General features: G+C 38.2%; 1 protein-coding gene across 10 annotated transcripts in view; it reads left to right on the top strand.

Annotated features, from left to right (window-relative positions):
* Window positions 1-17,134, top strand: part of WAC (WW domain containing adaptor with coiled-coil) — a 65,272-nt gene that overhangs the window by 27,510 nt on the left and 20,628 nt on the right. For 7 of the 10 annotated variants that reach the window (XM_029078040.2, XM_029078039.2, XM_029078043.2 and 4 more), the window contains 5 exons: window positions 4,313-4,419; window positions 6,333-6,448; window positions 9,987-10,099; window positions 10,243-10,299; window positions 13,681-13,989. In XM_029078040.2, the coding sequence (XP_028933873.1) occupies window positions 4,313-4,419; window positions 6,333-6,448; window positions 9,987-10,099; window positions 10,243-10,299; window positions 13,681-13,989 (702 nt within the window). Of the gene's footprint in view, window positions 1-4,312; window positions 4,420-6,332; window positions 6,449-9,986; window positions 10,100-10,242; window positions 10,300-12,420; window positions 12,478-13,680; window positions 13,990-17,134 lie in introns of all 10 variants that reach the window. The other 3 variants (XM_029078042.2, XM_029078047.2, XM_039913920.1) reach the window with 2 other exon arrangements.

Genomic DNA, 17,134 nt, shown 5'->3' with positions numbered 1-17,134 from the left:
TGCCTGCAAAGAATGCCACCCACAGCTTCATGTAAAAATTAGATCCCAAAAGGAAATATAGATTATAAAGTACATACTTTAGGCCTGCTTTCTCTAGACTGTAATCTCATTATGGGCAGGGAATGTGCCTGCTAATTCTGTAGTACTCTGCCAAATGCTCAGTACAATACCCTGCACATAGTGCTCAATAAATACCACTGATTGACTTCTCTTAGGCTCACACAGATTTCTTCTGTGTAAAGAATACATTGTGATATGTGTTGGAGTATCTGTACCTTTTGCCACGAATGCAGAGTAACTCCACATCATATTTGTCACAAATACAAATTACATTGTGGAACTAAAACAGAAACCCAATGTCTCACTACCATTAATAAAAACCACAGCAATTTTTTCTGGCACTTACTGAATACATGTGACTATGATATGCATGTAAAGAGGAAGAGGACTTGGTGCTACTCTCTGTGTTTCCTCTCTTTATACCAACACATGATAGCACAAATCTTGTCCCTGATGTATATTACTACTTTAGTCATATAGTTCCATGCCAAATTGTTTTATAGTGATTTGTAATGAATGGTAGTTGTAGCTGTTTACAGTCACGCAGGCTGGAAGGTGAGAAGTATGTGGGCAGTCTACACAAAGTCCACCTTCTTTGTGCTGTTCATTATACCAGGATTCAAAAAGAGATGCATCTTCCTCCTATCTTCTATCTCAGTCTTTATTGAAAGTGCTGAGATGTCCACTTGAATTTTGACTACAGTAGGATGACCCTTGGGTTGAATTTCCTTTTTAATTTAAACAATGGAATTAGATTTGGGTCCATCTTCTGTTCATGAGATTAGAAAATTCAAGTGAGCATGTTTTTTCTTTTAGTAGTCATTGCTTTGCTTAAACAGGTGGGAGAACACCAAAATAGAGAGGAGTGCCCAAAGAGTATAAATAGCTAAAGCTGACAAGGCAACAATAGTGCTTTCTCTAACATAGAACAAAGCCAATAATCAGCAGGAACAGATGGATCTCTAAAACAAAAGTAGGGCGAGAGAGATGCTCAAAATGCAGCATTAAATTTAAGGTGGAAGTTTCCTCAAAGGTTTCCTTGGATTGTAGGTAGCTGTGTTTTGAAGTGCTCATTTTAGCATCTTAAATTTTCACAAACCTCATGCGTTTCACTTGTAAAATATCTATATGTTAGGTATTAAGGGAGAACTTTAGTGTTGTTTAAAAATTCAGGTTAAAATTGTGATTTTATTTTGTTTTCATTATAGTGATTGACATTTAGCACGATAAGCAAGTATTTCTTGGTAATCCTTTTTAGCATATCCAAATGATGTGAGTGACTAAGCAAGCATTTAATATCTCCATTGTTAACATACATAGCAATTGATTGCAATGCTTGTGATGATATTAAACTCTTACTATGTACCAAGCACTGGGGTAGATACAAGATAATCAGATCCACCAGAGTCCCTCTTCCACACATGGGCTCACTTTCTAAGAGGGAGGAGGAAACATTTATTTTCTCTCCATTTTTCAGATGAGGAATTTTTGGAAAGGTTAAGTGACTTGCCCAAGGTTGCACAGCTGTCAAGGGGCAGAGCCAGGACCATAACCTGGGTTTCCTGACTCCCAGCTCCCTTCTCTTGCCACTGGGCCAGAGAGCCCGAAATCTAACATCCAAATTTTGATTTTTGAGATGAGGCCTTGTTTTAGAGTGGAAAGAATTATTTTACTTGTACTACATATCAGCAAAAACTGGCCACAGGCTCCAAATATCCAAAGAAATACCAGGTTCTTTAGAAGGCAAAGAGACTGTGGGAATGTGATCGGAAAGGATGAAACTTTCCAAATATCACATTCAAAGAATAAATGTTGATTCTACTGACAATGGAAATGTTAACCTGAAAACAAATGAAGTGAATTGATTAATTGTGGTATGACTTATCCATCATAATTTGGCTTCTTGTAATTTGTTTTCTCTCATTTTCATGACCCAAATTGGTGTTACACAGGTCTAAAAACATAATACTTTTTTGGTCTATGATGCTTTAAAAAGTGAAAATGTATGTAAATTTAAATACAAAAATTGAGATTTTGTTTTTTCCTCTTTTAAAAAATGAGATTTATAAGAGAGGATTAAAATTAATTTAAGTGGGTAAACTGAAATAATCCAAATCCTATTTATAAAGGAATCGGGAGGATGGAGATAGGGTTGATTTGTCTTTTTTAACAAAAAATGCTACGAAGTATTGAAGACTTGGTCTGACTTTTTTTTTAACATTGCTAGTTGATGCTTATATTTTGAAATGCTGTTTGCATCTAAAAGGGATTTTGTAAGGGATTTTTTTTTTTGAGAGTAGGGTGGGGAAAACTTATTGGGCCTAAAGGGGGTGGCGATATTTTACTGTTCTTGACATTACAGGTGGAGCTCACAAAAATGCTTTAGCTGTTTTAGTTGGTATATAAATGAATGCTTAAAAATATTAGTCCATTTGTTTTGGTGGCAATTTAGATTATTTGGGAAAAATTGACTTTCTTTTGAACCTAATAAATCCCATATGGTTTAGATTTTTTTCTCTGTATCCCTTTTAGTGAAAATGGAAAATTATTTAGTTCACTCATGATAATTAGCCTCCTTAACATATTTGGAGGAAAATGAAGTAAATATTACTGGAATTCCATCATCTAAAATTTCCTCTCTTCTTTGACCCTCAGAACAGGATGTAAAATGTATGATTTTTCCTTCACTTGTCCAGGTTAGCATTAGTGTGCCTCTGGGAGAAGTGGCAGGAGAGAGCTGGCCCGTGGAAGTAGAGAATTAGAAGGAAGGGCAGGGAGAGATGCATCATCAGGAGACCTTCCCTGACTTAGCCATCATTTTCTCTTTTCCCACTCCTTTTTGGGTCACCCTGATTTGCTCCTTTTATTCACCGCCCCCCAGCTCCACAGGACTTATGAACATATCTGTAATTTATATTAATGTCTGTCTCCCTCTCTAGACTGTGAGCTCATTATGGGCAGGAAATGTCTACCACTCGGTACTCTCCCAAGTGCGTATTACAGTGCTCTGCACACAGTAAGCACTTAGTAAGTCGATTGAAACAAACACACACACACACACACACATCCTGAGTGTTCAAACTTCTACAGATGTTTGGGTAACATAGCAATGGATGTTAGTTGTATAATAGAGTAGCTTTTATTTTTAAGAACTTCTGTATTGTACCCGCTGCCTAAAACAACCCTAGATTTCATTACCTCATTTGTAGGTGGCTATGTCAGGATTCTTTGGGGGCCTGTTTTAAGACAGGAAATATTTTCAGAAGAGATTAACCCAGGCATACCGGTATGGACATGGGTAACTTAATATGGGATGCATTTATCATTTGATAGCACCTGATCAGTTCACATATACCATATCTGCAATGCTTTTTTTCTCCATCTAGAAAAGCAGTGTTGGCAGGTAACAGGGGACTGAAGATGCCTTTTTTCCAAGCCCTGTAGTATCTTTTGATAAATACTGTCACGTGTCCTATTAGTAAATGCATCTGTGGCACCTTGTGGCATCCCACTGTATGCAGATGGCTGTGTATTTGTAACACACACCTAAGAAGACATGCAGATATTGTAAACAGCTTTGTTTATGGGCTGATAAGCCTGAGGAACACTGAAGCAAAGTATCAAGCGGTACCAGAGAAGTAATAAAAAGACTAAAACTAAATGTTGGCCACATGGTGCTAAATACTGTCACATCATTTTGTTAGGCAGCACAGTGACTACCAATAGACAAATTAATAGAAATCGGAATCAAGAAGATCAGGCACATGCTTTGGGAGATGGTCAACAGTGTGGTGACTCTGTGGTATCAGAGTCCAGAGTGCTTGGGAGAGTACAATGGAGTAAATAGACGTGATCCTTGACTTCAGGGAACTCCCTGAGTAGTAGCTCTATCCAAATCTGTGTTCAGCTGTTAGATCTTCACTCCCCATAGGTGTTGCATCTGACTTTCTGAACAGTTGATTATTTTTGTTTTTTTGTCAGGATCACAAACCACAAAGTCATGGATTGAATTCAGTCTCCAAGCGCTGGGTGGGGCATATGAGGAGAATGGTTTTTCACTGTAAATCTTTTGTTAAGAGTCCCGTAAACTTCATTTCACATTTTTTTACAGAAAAATATCATTCTGATGCTGGGTGAAAGTCTTTTAAGCAAATGTAAAGTTTTAGATTGTTACATTTTTCTTAATTTACAAAAAACCCAGTATAAACTTAGCAATTAATTGAAACTTTGAAATGTGATTTATGTATTTTAGGGACCAGTTACTCTCCACAGGAAAATTCACATAACCACAGCGCTGTTCATAGCTCAAATTCACATTCTGCTAATCCAAGCAATAATCCAAGTAAAACTTCAGATGCTGTAAGTATTGTTTTATTTTTGTTTCTTTTGGGATTTCAATTTAGTGAAGAAAGTTATTGTCTTTTCACCCTTGTGAAAAAAATTATTTTAAAGTGCACCTCCTAAAGTATTGAATTGTCAAGAAATGAGTAGAATCGGTTAATTCAGAAAGAATAAATCCCTTGGATTAAATATTCCAGGCCTCCCACTATCCCCCAGCGCTATCTCCTGAACTTTCAGCAGGTTAAGAGATGAAATGAAATTTTTAAAATGTATATTAGAATTTTATTAGCCTCTGGGTCTTTGGATTAGAAGATTGTAAGATCCTTGAGGGCAGGGATCATTACCTACTCAATTGTTTTGCCATCCCAGGTGCTTAGTACAATGCTCTGCACACATAACCTGTCAAATACAATTGATTAAGAAAGCATGGGGCCAGTAATGCAACAAGTGTCCAGAATTGAGCCAGTCATTCCCCAAAAGTAAAAATTGTGATGAATCTTTTCCATTTCCATTCTATTCAACTATTTTGAGGAATCACTTCATTGAAAGAAATTAAAATCCCTATATGGGGAGGGAGCGTGGTCTAATGGAAGGAGCATGGGTCTAGGAGTTTGTAGGATCTGAAGTCTAGGCCCAACTCTGCTACTGTCTAGCTTTGTGAACTCAGGCACAGTACTTAACCTTTGTAGGCCTTAGTTTCCTCATCTGTAAAATGGGGATTATGTGAAGACAAAGGTGAGCAATGTAGTGGGAGCATGGTGACATAGTGGGAAGAGCACAGAACTGGACATCAGGTGACCTGGATTCTCATCCCAGCTCTGCCACTTGCCTCTTGGGAAGTCACTTCTCTGTGCCTCAGTTTCCTCATCTGTAAAATGGGGATGCAATACCTGTACTCCCTCCCTTTGACTGTATGTGCCTCATGTGGGACAGTGATTGTCTAATCTGATTCTCATATCTATCCCAGTGCTTAGTACAGTGCAAGTGCTTTAATACCATAATTATCATCACATCTATTATTCATATGGAAAGCAGTTTGGAAAATAAAATGTACCGTAAAAGATTCAGGGTATTATATAAATAAATCTGACATAAAATTGAGTTAAACTTGTGGACAACATCCCTCTTTTAACAACCCAGTCTTGGGGTTCAGATCCATTCCAGCAAGAGCACAGGGAAGCCTTGAGTCCTAAACCAAGCCAGATTTCTTAGAAGGCCCTTCCTTTTCTGGTTTCATTCTTCATCCTTGTTGTCCCATGCCTGTGCAATACCCTAAAGGGGGCATACCCTAAGGGTCTGAAAGGATTTGTCAGACAAGTAGGTTCTGAAGAAGGAATTCCAGTGATGCATAATTTTATAGTTAATGGGGAAATTATTTAATTACTATTTGGACTGAACTACTTATTTGTTTTTATTGAGCGCTTCCTGTGTGCAAAGCACTGTACTAAGCCTTTGGGGGATAGTACAATATAACATCAGACGCATTTCCTGCCCACAAGGAGCTCACAGAGCAATGGTAAATTAAAAAAAAAAAAAACCCCACTAAAATAGGTTTGAATCCAGTGACTGATGACCATAAAACTTAAAATGATTGTTTAGAATTAGTCAAATTAGACCAAAATCCGTAAAGAGGTTACTCTTAATCACATCTATCAGTTTTGTTAGAGTTCTAAAAATAACTAGAACTTTACTTTTCAGAAACTTTTTGGAAGGAAAGTAATGTTTTCGAAATAACTGATTTGCATTATTCAAGGATTTCCATTTTCTAACCTGAGAAACATTTTGGGGTGTTTTCCAAAAAAGTAGAGTTAAATTTAGCTGCACTCATTGATTCCAAGGGAATGAAGTCTACACATCTTGGTATGTAGTATGAAATTATATTGCATAAAATATCAAATGTTTTCTAACATTTTTTGAAATCTATTTTCAAGTCTTATGATTCTGCAGATGACTGGTCTGAACATATTAGTTCTTCGGGCAAAAAGTACTACTACAATTGTCGAACAGAAGTTTCACAGTGGGAAAAACCCAAAGAATGGCTTGAAAGGTATTTACTTCTGATCTGGGTTTTTGCTTTTTAACTTTGTGGGGGCAGGGGGTACTCCATTCGCCTGTACGGGCAATTCTTGTTTTAAATTACAAGTTAGGATGGGCACTTAAATTTCTTTTTATCTATTCCAGCATAACGCTTACCTACTCTCTGTGCCTTGATCTCATCCATTCCAGTGCAGACCCTTTGCCCACATTCTCCCTCTGGCCTGGAACTCCTTTCCCCTTGCTATTGGACAAATCTCCCTACTCTCCCAACTTTAAAAATTCTCCTAAAATCATATCTCCTCCAGGAGGCTTTCCCTGACTAGCCCTTCATTTCCCCTCTGTCACCTGTGCACTTGGATCTGCACCCCATAAACACTTGCTGTTCACCCCACCTCCACCTCATAGCACTTATGTACATATACTCTTTACACTCTGCCATTTCCCCTTTTTCTGATTTATTGTAATGTCTTTCTCCTCTAGATTGAGCTCACTGTGGGCAAAATTGTGTCTGCAAAGTTTATTGTATTGAACTTTACCAACGGCTTAGTAGAGTGCTCTGCACAGTAAACATTCAAATACCATACACTGATTGATCCATTTTAATTTTACCTACTTAGTAGTCTTTAACACATGGCTCTGGGTTTGGGTCAACACATGGGTGCTGAGGGGAATAGAAAAACAACCTTAAACTGTGGCGGGGAGAGCAAGCAGTTTAAGGAAGGAGTTGGGAATCGCTAATAGCAGGCAGAGTAACCAGGGACATTGATTGACATGTCCGTTTCACTTCTGAAGTAGATATTGGCTGTCCCATTGTGGAAAACTCTCTGAGTCAATATAAATATATTAATGTAACTATTACTCATCTATAATTGAGTTCTTAATTCTGTAAAACTTTTCTAAAAATAGGACATCTAACCAGTCCTCTTTAAGACGTTGTTCCTGAGAAAATATAAGGTTTCTACTTCAGTGTTGATAAAAGGACACAAATGTGTCTTAAGTGTGAGGACTGCACATTATTTGGATCACGTTTTTTGTGATAGGCAACAGAAATAATCCTTTGCGTGCCGTCTTTTAAGAGAATCAGCATGGCCTAGTGGATAGAGCACGGGGCCTGGGCGGTAGAAGGATGTAAATTCTAATCCTGGCTCTACCACTTGTCTGCTGTGTGACCTTGGGCAAGTCATCTAACTTCTCTGCCTCAGTTACATCTTTTTTCTTCTGTTTTTAAGGTATTTGTTGAGCTCTGTGCCAGGCACAGTTCTGAGTGCTAGGATAGGTACAAGTTAAACAGGTTGAACACAGTCCCTGTGCCATATGGGGCTCACAATACTAATCCCCATTTTACAGATGAGGTAGCTGAGGCCTAGGGAAGTGAAGTAACAGGCCCAAGGTGACACAGCTGACAAGTGGAAGAGTCAGGATTAGAACCAAGGTGCTTCTTACTCCCAGCCCCATGCTCTATTCGTTAGGCCACATTGCTTCTAATATGTAAAATGGGGATTAAGACTGTGAGCCCCAGGTGGGACATGGGACTTTGTCCAGCCTGAGTCACGCTTATCTACCCCAATACTTAGTACAGTGCCTGACACATAGCACTTAAATACAATTTAAAAAAAATCCAGGATAGGTATATTCCTTCACTGAGTTTCAGTGGATTTCCTTCTCCTTTGGTATCCGTATTTCCTTTTGTCAAGCGATAGAATAATCAGTGGTATTTACTGAGGACTTTGTGCAAAGCACTACTTCTACTCCAGGAAAGTACAATAGAACAGTGCATAGATATGATCCCTGCCCACAAGGACCTTACAGTCTATAGGGAGAGACAGACATTAAAATGGGTTAGGGCAAATAGAGTATAAGAATATTTTACATAAGAATAGTGGGATTGGGTGAGTATCATGGTGCTTATGGACTACCCAGTTCATAGTCAATGCAGAGGGGAGGGCGGATAGGAGAAATCAAGGACTTAGTCTGGGAAGGCCTCTTGGAGGAGGTGATTTAGGAGGGTCTTGAAGGTGGGGAGTGTGGACTGTCTGACATGAAGGGGGAGGAAGTTAAAGGCCCAAGGGAGAGTGTGGGCAAGGGGTCAGTGGCAGGATAGATGACATCAAGGTATAGAGAGGTTGGTGTTAGAGGAGTGAAGGTGCAGGTTGGGGTGTAGTAGGAAACCAGCAAAGTTAGGTGAGAGACCTGATTGAGTGCCATAAACCAAAGATGAGGACTTTCTCTTCAGCTTGGTGGTGGATGGACCTTCATTGGAGATTACTGAGTAGAGGGAGATATGAACTGAGTGGTTTTTCATAAAAGTAATCAGGGCACCAGAGCGAAGTTTGGACTGGAGAGTGAAGAGACGGAGTGCAGAGGTCAACGAGGAGGCTGATGAAGTAGTCAGGGTGGGATAGAATGGCAGGTTGGGAGAGGGAAGGGCAGATTGTAGAGATGTTATGAAGATGGAACTGATAGGTTGAATGAGAGAGATGAGTTGAGGATAATGTCAGGGTTACGGGCTTGTGAGAAAGGAGGGTGGTGGTACTGTCTACAGTGACAGGAAAGTCAGTGAGTGGGCAGGGTTTGGGTGGGAAAATATAAGGAGTTCTCTCATAGGCATGTTAAGTTTGAGGTGTTGGTGGAACATTGAAGTAGAGAGGTCCTGGAGTCAAGAAAAAATGGAATGCAGCAGAGAAGGAGGGAGGTCAGGACTAGAGAGGTAAATTTTGGGATCATCTGCATAGAGAATATAATTGAAACTGGGAGCAGTTGAGTGAATAATATGCACTTGACTAGGGAATTCCTATTTTCCTTATTCTAGGGACTAAAGGCAGTAAGGTCTTACTGTACCCGAAAGGAGTAAGGCTTCACCATTCCTTCTTTAGAGTAGTAGCATGATTCTACTTTGATCCTTACTAAAATGACTATCTAATTTAAAATGTTCAGAACCATGAAGAATGAATCAGGGCACACCCAGATTATATTTCTGAACCTAGGGTGGGGTGAGAAGACCATCCCCAGATGGAGCTGAAGGGAAAAGTAGGCACCCTCCAGCTCCCTTCTAGCATAGACTGGCAGGAAGTGGCGAGAGCCTGAGAGCTGCAGAGATCTATGCATGAATAGAACAAACATAGTTCCCCCCAAGGGGTTGTTTTTGGAGGAGAGAGAGGGAGGATCAGTTTTGCACAACGTATACCTTATTCTCTTTCACAAGTGTCTGTAGTAGTGCACCCTGGCATAACTGGGGATGGTGCCAGTGGGGCTGAAGTAGTGGAAGGGAGGGAAAGAAAGGTTTGCTTTTTGCAGGGACCTTAGGAGCAAAAGCTTACCCTGGCCACCCATTTTCACATTCCTGTTTTCATCTATCTCCAACCTCCCATTGAATAGAAGTATATAGAAACCCACCTCTACCCCCGGCCATCCTCTATAATCCCACAGGATCTTGATGCACAAATTACTGACCTTGAGGAAATGAATTTATTAAAAACAAATGTGACATCTATAATGTAGGAAGTTCCTGACTAGAATTAGTGCTTACTAATTGTTATGTATTTTTGCAGAGAGCAAAGACAAAAAGAAGCAAGTAAAATGGCAGTTAACAGCTTCCCAAAAGATAGGGATTACAGAAGAGAGGTGATGCAAGCAACAGCGGCCAGTGGGTTTGCCAGTGGAAGTAAGTATAATTTTTTGCAGCAGTACAATTAGTTAATTGGATTTCTTTTTGTGTTCCTCTTTAAAATTACATCAGTATAAATCAGTACAGATTTTCTCTAACTATTGAGCATATTCTTAGTTTCCTTTCTGATTTATTTCCAGGAAATTACACTCCCTCGAAGAGTACGGTACTTCTACATCCAGTCTCTAGAGTCAAAAGTAAAAGCCTTATTTCAGTCATTTTCCCAGGCTAGAAAAATCAATTACGATTTTACTTGATTCTCCTATAAAAGGCTAGAAAATATTTTAAAATGCTATCGCAGTATGCTGATTTAGTGATTATTTTGATTTTATTATTATTATCATCGTTTTTTCTATTACCTAATTCATGATTAGTGGTAAAGCTAAGTGCCTGTGAATTAAGGATAGAATTAAGAGTAGGAGGGTAATTTGGAGTCATCAGATATTGCTTGATAAGAAAAATATTTATGGCTTGTGGTTTATAATTGGCATTGTGGAATTTATCATGGCATAATATTTTAAGTTATAGCTCCTGTTGCTAGTGAATACTATGTTTCCAGTGAATTTACAGGCTACCAATAGCTCCATGCTGGGAAATGTAGTAGCTAATAAAATTCTGGTTTGATGCTCAAAGTGCCAAGTGTGTAACTTCAGTAATCTTTAGTGAATGTTGATGTAGTGCATGGCATTGTACTTTAGAATATATTCACATTAGAACACATTTGCTACAAATTAAAGTTTTTACAAATCCTTAATTCTCATTCTTGCAGGAGGTAGTTATGTTTTTTGATGGGATTTTACCAAGTATGTTTTTCATTTTTTGGCGTTAGAATTAAGTCACAATTGGGATACGTGTAGGAGAAGTGTATAATTTTAGGTGGAGGAAGTGAAAGCAATGTTGCATGATACTAAAAACATGAGAACTCAGAAAAATTGAGAGTTCTTTTAAGCATACATTAACAAAGTATAGGCATCTATCTTTCTCTAGAGAATTAATTGTAATTTGAATTTAGGTTTTTAAAATGGTATTTAAGTGCTGCTTATGAGTTAAGCACTGTTCTAAGCACTGGGATAGATATAAACCAATCAGGTCAGACATAGTCCCTGTCCTACAGGGGGCTCTCAGTCTAAGTAGGAGGGAGAATAGGTATTGAATCCCCATTTTACATTTGAGGTAACTGAGGCACATAGAAGTTAATGTCTTGCCCAAGGCCACACAGCAGGCAAGCAGTGGAGGTGGGATTAGAACCCAGGTCCTCCGACTCTTGGGCCCATACTCTTTCCACTATGCCACATTGCTTCCCAGTGTGGTTGGTCGGTTCTCAGCTATTCATATGAACTCTTGATAGCAAATAAAATGAATATAATTGTACACCCTTTTCCTCACTCAGCTTTCATAACTAAAAAGTAGTTTGAAATTGATCAGATGCCCAACATCTTGTCTAGATAATTTGTGTGCATTGCCACACAACAAATGGACTGTCTAGGAACAGTTTTTCACTGGAATACTATGCAGGGTCTTGTCTTTTCTCCATATAACTAATATTTTTCATCAATATAAATAGGTTAGAAGTCCTGACAAATTGTTCATACCTGGACAGTAATATAAAAAGATGGGTTCAGAAAATAACCAACAAACAGGACGACAGATGTGGGTTGAGGGTGGGGTTTTTTTTTGTTTCTTTTGTTTTTTGGGTTTTTTTTTAACTTCTGAATTCCATAGGAATGTCACTGAGGTAGTGATAGAAGTTAAGAATATAGTTCACTAATTTAAATAATAACTGTGATTCAGTAGGAAGAAAGTCCAAAGAGGAAACTAGGCTGGGGGTTAAGCACAGTATATGTCCTTGCTTTTCCTTATGTACCCAATTTGGAAAATTTGTCTCCTCTCTCTTGTACAGTGGGAAGGTTTGTATTAGGAAGATGACTTACAGATTTATTGTGTCCCCCTTATTATTTGTCTCCTAAGGTTGTCTAACCATCTCTTTGTGCTGAGTAGATACTTAGACATTTAATGTTCCTAGAAACTGCTCTAGTGGTATCTTTTGTCTGGTCTGTAAATTTCAGCTTAGTTAATACTACCATGAGCGGTTTCCTCCAAAATTAATAACTTCTGGGTGGAATAGAAATATTATAATGTCACTTTGTAAGTCCAGGACTAAATGACCAAATGTAGTGTTAATAAAATTTTTTTTAAGAGTTTACCATGTGCTAAGCACTGGGGTAGATAAAATAATCATTTTGGACACAGTTTGTGTCCTAAGTGGAGTTCACAGTTTAATAGGGAGGAAGAACAGCTATCTTGTCTCCATTTTACAGATGAGAAAACTGAGGCACAGAGATTAAGTAACTTGCCCCAGATCACACACACAGCCGGTAAGTGGCTGAGCCGGGACTAGAACCCTAATCTTCTGACTCCCAAGCCTGTGCTTTATCCATTAGGCCATGCAGTATTTAATATTGAGATACTTGCTTATACCCTCTGCCTCCAAATAGGCAGAATGTGTTTGCTTATTATTATAAATGTCAAAATTATCTGATAGTTGATGATTCAAACAAATTAAGTTGTGAATTATTTCCTATTAAAATTTCTCCATCCTAACGTGTTTTGAAAGACAGAGAGCGTGTCAGCAGGGAGATAGGTATTTTAGTTGAGAGGGTTTTGTGAACAGCTGACCTTAGAAAAAGTAACTGTAAATAGCGTTGGCTAGCTGTTTGAGTGACTTGTTTTCTTCTCCCTGATGGTCTCAAACTACTGTTCAGCTCCATCACCTTGAGTTTTAGCTCTCTGGTGTTCTGAACTTTTTATGGTATTCTGTATTGTGGTGAAACTTCACCTACCTCTTAACTTTTTGAAATTTAGTCATGCCATAGTGGGACAGGTTTGAAGACAAGATGAGTTAATTTAAATTCAGTTTGAAAGAATTTATAATAATGGTTTTAAATTGCTGAGAAGTTTGTTTTCTAGAATAGTGGGATCCATTGCATTTTTCTTGGTTGTGTTGGGATATGGGCTGTTTGGTACAGTATGTTTTAGGTAGAACCATTATTAATTTTAATGTAGCCATCCTGCATTCTCATGGGGTTAGCATGAAAGGAATATTTTAACAAATATTTAAAAAAAGATCGTCTCGATTGCTTTAATTGATTTTAGAAGTTGACTGAATCATTGTGGCTAGTTCAGTTTACCTCTGAGAAACCAAATATGTAGAAAACTATTTGGACTTTTTGTGTAATGCTTTCTATAAGGTAATAGGGCAAGTGCTTACATTAGAAAATAAATTAATATTTTCTAGAGGTAATGCTATAATTCTAGAACACTAATTTTTTGAGATTTGGCACCAAACTTCTGAATCAAAACATTGCAAACATGTTATAATCTAATTAAAGAGATTTAAGCTGAGTGTCTTTTGGGGTCATTTCATTCTGAATGTGAATGGTGAGCTACAGGACAGGCAGTTGAATGTCAGAGACTCAACTTAATGTAATTACCAGTATGATCATCAATGTTAAGGAAAGTTTTCTAATGATCTTTTTTTCCCCCTCATTCCAACGTTCCTTTGCAAACTGAACAAAAAGTGGAAGACAAGCATTCCAGTGATGCCAGTAGTATGCTCCCACAGAATATTTTGTCTCAAACAAGCAGACACAATGATAGAGACTACAGACTGCCAAGAGCAGAGACTCACAGTAGTTCTACGCCAGTACAGCACCCCATCAAACCAGTGGTTCATCCAACTGCTACCCCAAGCACTGTTTCTTCTAGCCCATTTGCCCTACAATCTGATCACCAGCCAAAGAAATCATTTGATGCTAATGGAGCGTCTACTTTATCAAAACTGCCTACGCCCACATCTTCCATCCCTGCACAGAAAACGGAGAGAAAAGGTATGCCAGGAATATGTTCTGTTATTCTATATTGTGTGTCTACCTAGAATTTCTTGTTGTATTCTTTAATTTCCATTGACTTGAAGGATTTTTTTTAGTGGAAATTCACGTTTTAAAAAAAATTGCCTTTTTAGATTTAGCGACTTATTTTTATTTGTCAAAAAAAGTAACCAACCATTAACTGGTCTAGTATCAATTATCCTTTTAAAATGCAATAAATTACATTAAAATGGTAGATAATGCCTTCTGCTAAAACAATGAATGATTCCTAATCATTTTTATCCTAAACATAGGTCGTTATTGCCTCTCTAACTCATGTTTGTATATTGTGTATATTCAGTTAGTGTAGAACACAGGGTAAGGGGTCATAAAGAAGGCAAAACTATGGGGTGAGAAAGAGAGGTAAGATATGACAATTAGCATTTAACTACTGTACTTTTAGAATTGCCTTTGCAGGTTTGTATTTAGCTCATTTTGCACAATTGGAGAAATTCACCCTGATTTTTGTGAATAAGTGAACATATGTAGATATCCTAAAAACTCTTGTCTAGTTTTCTGGAAATTGGTCTAATTCATTTGAATTATTGGAAATAACATTTGCTGTAGTAACACAGTAAGCAAAGCAGTATTTGTAAAAGTGCAGCATACCCACTTTGGGGAAATTAAGTGTAAATGACCTTGCTATGTAATCAGTCTGGGATCTCCGTCATCACTGTAGACAATACTATTATCCTCCTTGTCTTACAAGTCCATAGCCTTGACATTATCCTGATTCATCTCTTTCATTCAACTCACATAATGTTGGCATACTGTGCCCCATAAAGTAGTGAGGTTAGGGAAGACAGTAAGGCAAAATATGAGCTGAATGAAGGAGTGAATGTCCTTTGGTTTCATTTGTAAAATCAAAAAAGAAAGGGAAGAATATTTCTGGACCAAAAGGGAAGATGGAAATAATTTGAAAAAAGGAGCAAACCACGATAAACAGAGTGTAGAGTACTAATCTCCTAACTTAATCCCATTTGTTTTGTGGGTCCTTGGCCTGGAGTAAGGAAGTGTCTGGTGGTCAGTGTGCAGGCAAAATGGTACAATCTGCAAGGGGAGGTTAGTTATACCATGGAATGGAGCTGTCCGGTGAAAGGACAAAACCATAACTCTCCCTGAAGATTATAAATTTTAGGATTCTGGAGGCCTTGCCAGTGGGCTCCTCCAGAAGAAGCTATTTCCTCCTGGGATCCTGAGTCCCAGTCTTGGGGAGCCCTCAATGTAAGGAACCCATACCCTGATCTCCTGCCTACCTCCAACACCCCTTTCCTCACCCCAACCCTGAGAGACACACTCTCTCTCTCTTCCTTTTTTTTTTTTTTTTTTTTAAACTGCTGGACCTAGCTGGCTCCAATGCCTATTTCTCCCTTTGGATGGGAATGAGCAGCATAGGCAGCTACAATTTGATGGGATATTTTGGGAAGACATTTTAAAGACTGCCAGGCAAACTGACGAACTCTGAATAGTAACACCTGGTCTTGCTTCATCCACTCATCCCATTTCTCTTGCCTGCCTTGCTGACTGGCTTCGGTGGGAAAAGGCATAAGGTTTTTGTGTGTTTGACTGGCGTTTTGTGCTTATTTATATAAAAATATTTTAAAATGTAATTGCTGTGGGTGAATGTGATTTGGGAACAAGGAAGGTGTAAAGCTGCCCTTTGCTCCAATTTCTGCCCATACAACTGTTTTCAACCTGCCTATTTTTTACTTTAATATCCAGTTTGGTTTCAAGGAAGAACTAGAACTCTAGAACTGTCATGGTTCAGTACTTTATCTTAAGGTAGAGCCTGAAGGTGATTTGGAGCAATTGCTCATTTATTTGGGGAATGTTTTTGCCTAATATTAGGATTCTATTTTGGCTTTACTTTTATTATTCATATGAGATCATCCTTCCAAAATGGCAGTTTAGATATTTGGTTCTGTCAGTGTGTAAAAGCGTCAGTGGAGAGCACTCTTTTGCCTTTTTTTCCTGTTTCACTGAAGGTAGTTGATAAACTCACCCATATGCTAGCCAGCATAGATAATAATTGGTTAATTTTAACACTTGCTATACAAAGGCCATAACATAGATATAGTCTCCCAACTTTTGGAGTAATAATCCTTAGTCCTCACCAATCCAAGTAATTATCATTTTGACAGTTACCAGAGTTAGCTAAATTCTTAATAGGACATTTAGGGCATGCACTCAAAATATAAATGCATTTATTTTACACCACTGACTCATTCATCGTAGAAGTGCCAGAGTGTAATCTGGGAAGGAATTTATGTTCTGCTTCACCAAAGGTTGGGTTAGAGAAGCAGTTAAGCAGCAAATGTAAGGAGTTTGTTGAGAATTACTCTGTCAAAAGGATAGAAATTAATCAAATTATTATGGAATTTGTTAAGCACTTAGTGTCAAGCATTGCTCTGAGAACTGGGGCAGATGTAAGTATATCAGTTTGGACAGAGTCCCTGTCCCTGATGGGGCTCACGGTCTAAATAGGAGGGAGGAAAGATACTGAATCCTCATTTTACAGAAGAGGAAACTGAAGCACAGAGAAGTGCCCAGGGTCACACAGCTAGCAGTTTGCGGAGCCAGAATTAGAACCTAGGTCCTCTGACTCTCAGGCCTGTGCTCTTACTACTTGACCACAATGCTTCTCAGGTCAAACCAAATGTGGTTTTAAAAATCCTGTTTAATTCTTAAATTTAACATGAATAGTTGCAGAATTTATAGGAATAGAAGATAGGTAGCTAGATGGTTCTTATAAATAGAAATATGTTTAAGTGAAGGTCACATGGAATTTTGTTGGTGGTAAACCCAATGAAACAGAATACAGATATTTGCTTTTACTTTCTTTTAAATTGGTTTCATTTTGGTCAACAGTCAAGTTTTTACAGACTTGGCTACCTGTACTTTTGTGTTTAAAAAAAAAAAGTGCATAGTGGCTTCCATAGATTTTACTGGATTGTAATTTTGTTGAATCCATAAAAAATTCCTTTCAATTAAGGTCTGAGAACTAAACTTCTTAAAAGTTGCTCTTTTTTTTTGTCTTGTTCTTAAATTGATATGCAAACTGCTTGGGGCCAAATCTAAGGAGGCTATAGTAGCATTTTGAGGTATT

This window comes from Ornithorhynchus anatinus, chromosome 13 (genome assembly GCF_004115215.2).
Source record: "Ornithorhynchus anatinus isolate Pmale09 chromosome 13, mOrnAna1.pri.v4, whole genome shotgun sequence".
Taxonomy (NCBI): Eukaryota; Metazoa; Chordata; class Mammalia; order Monotremata; family Ornithorhynchidae; genus Ornithorhynchus; species Ornithorhynchus anatinus.
The sequence above is the reverse complement of the archived record's forward strand: the minus strand, read 5'-3'. Positions and strand labels throughout refer to the sequence as shown.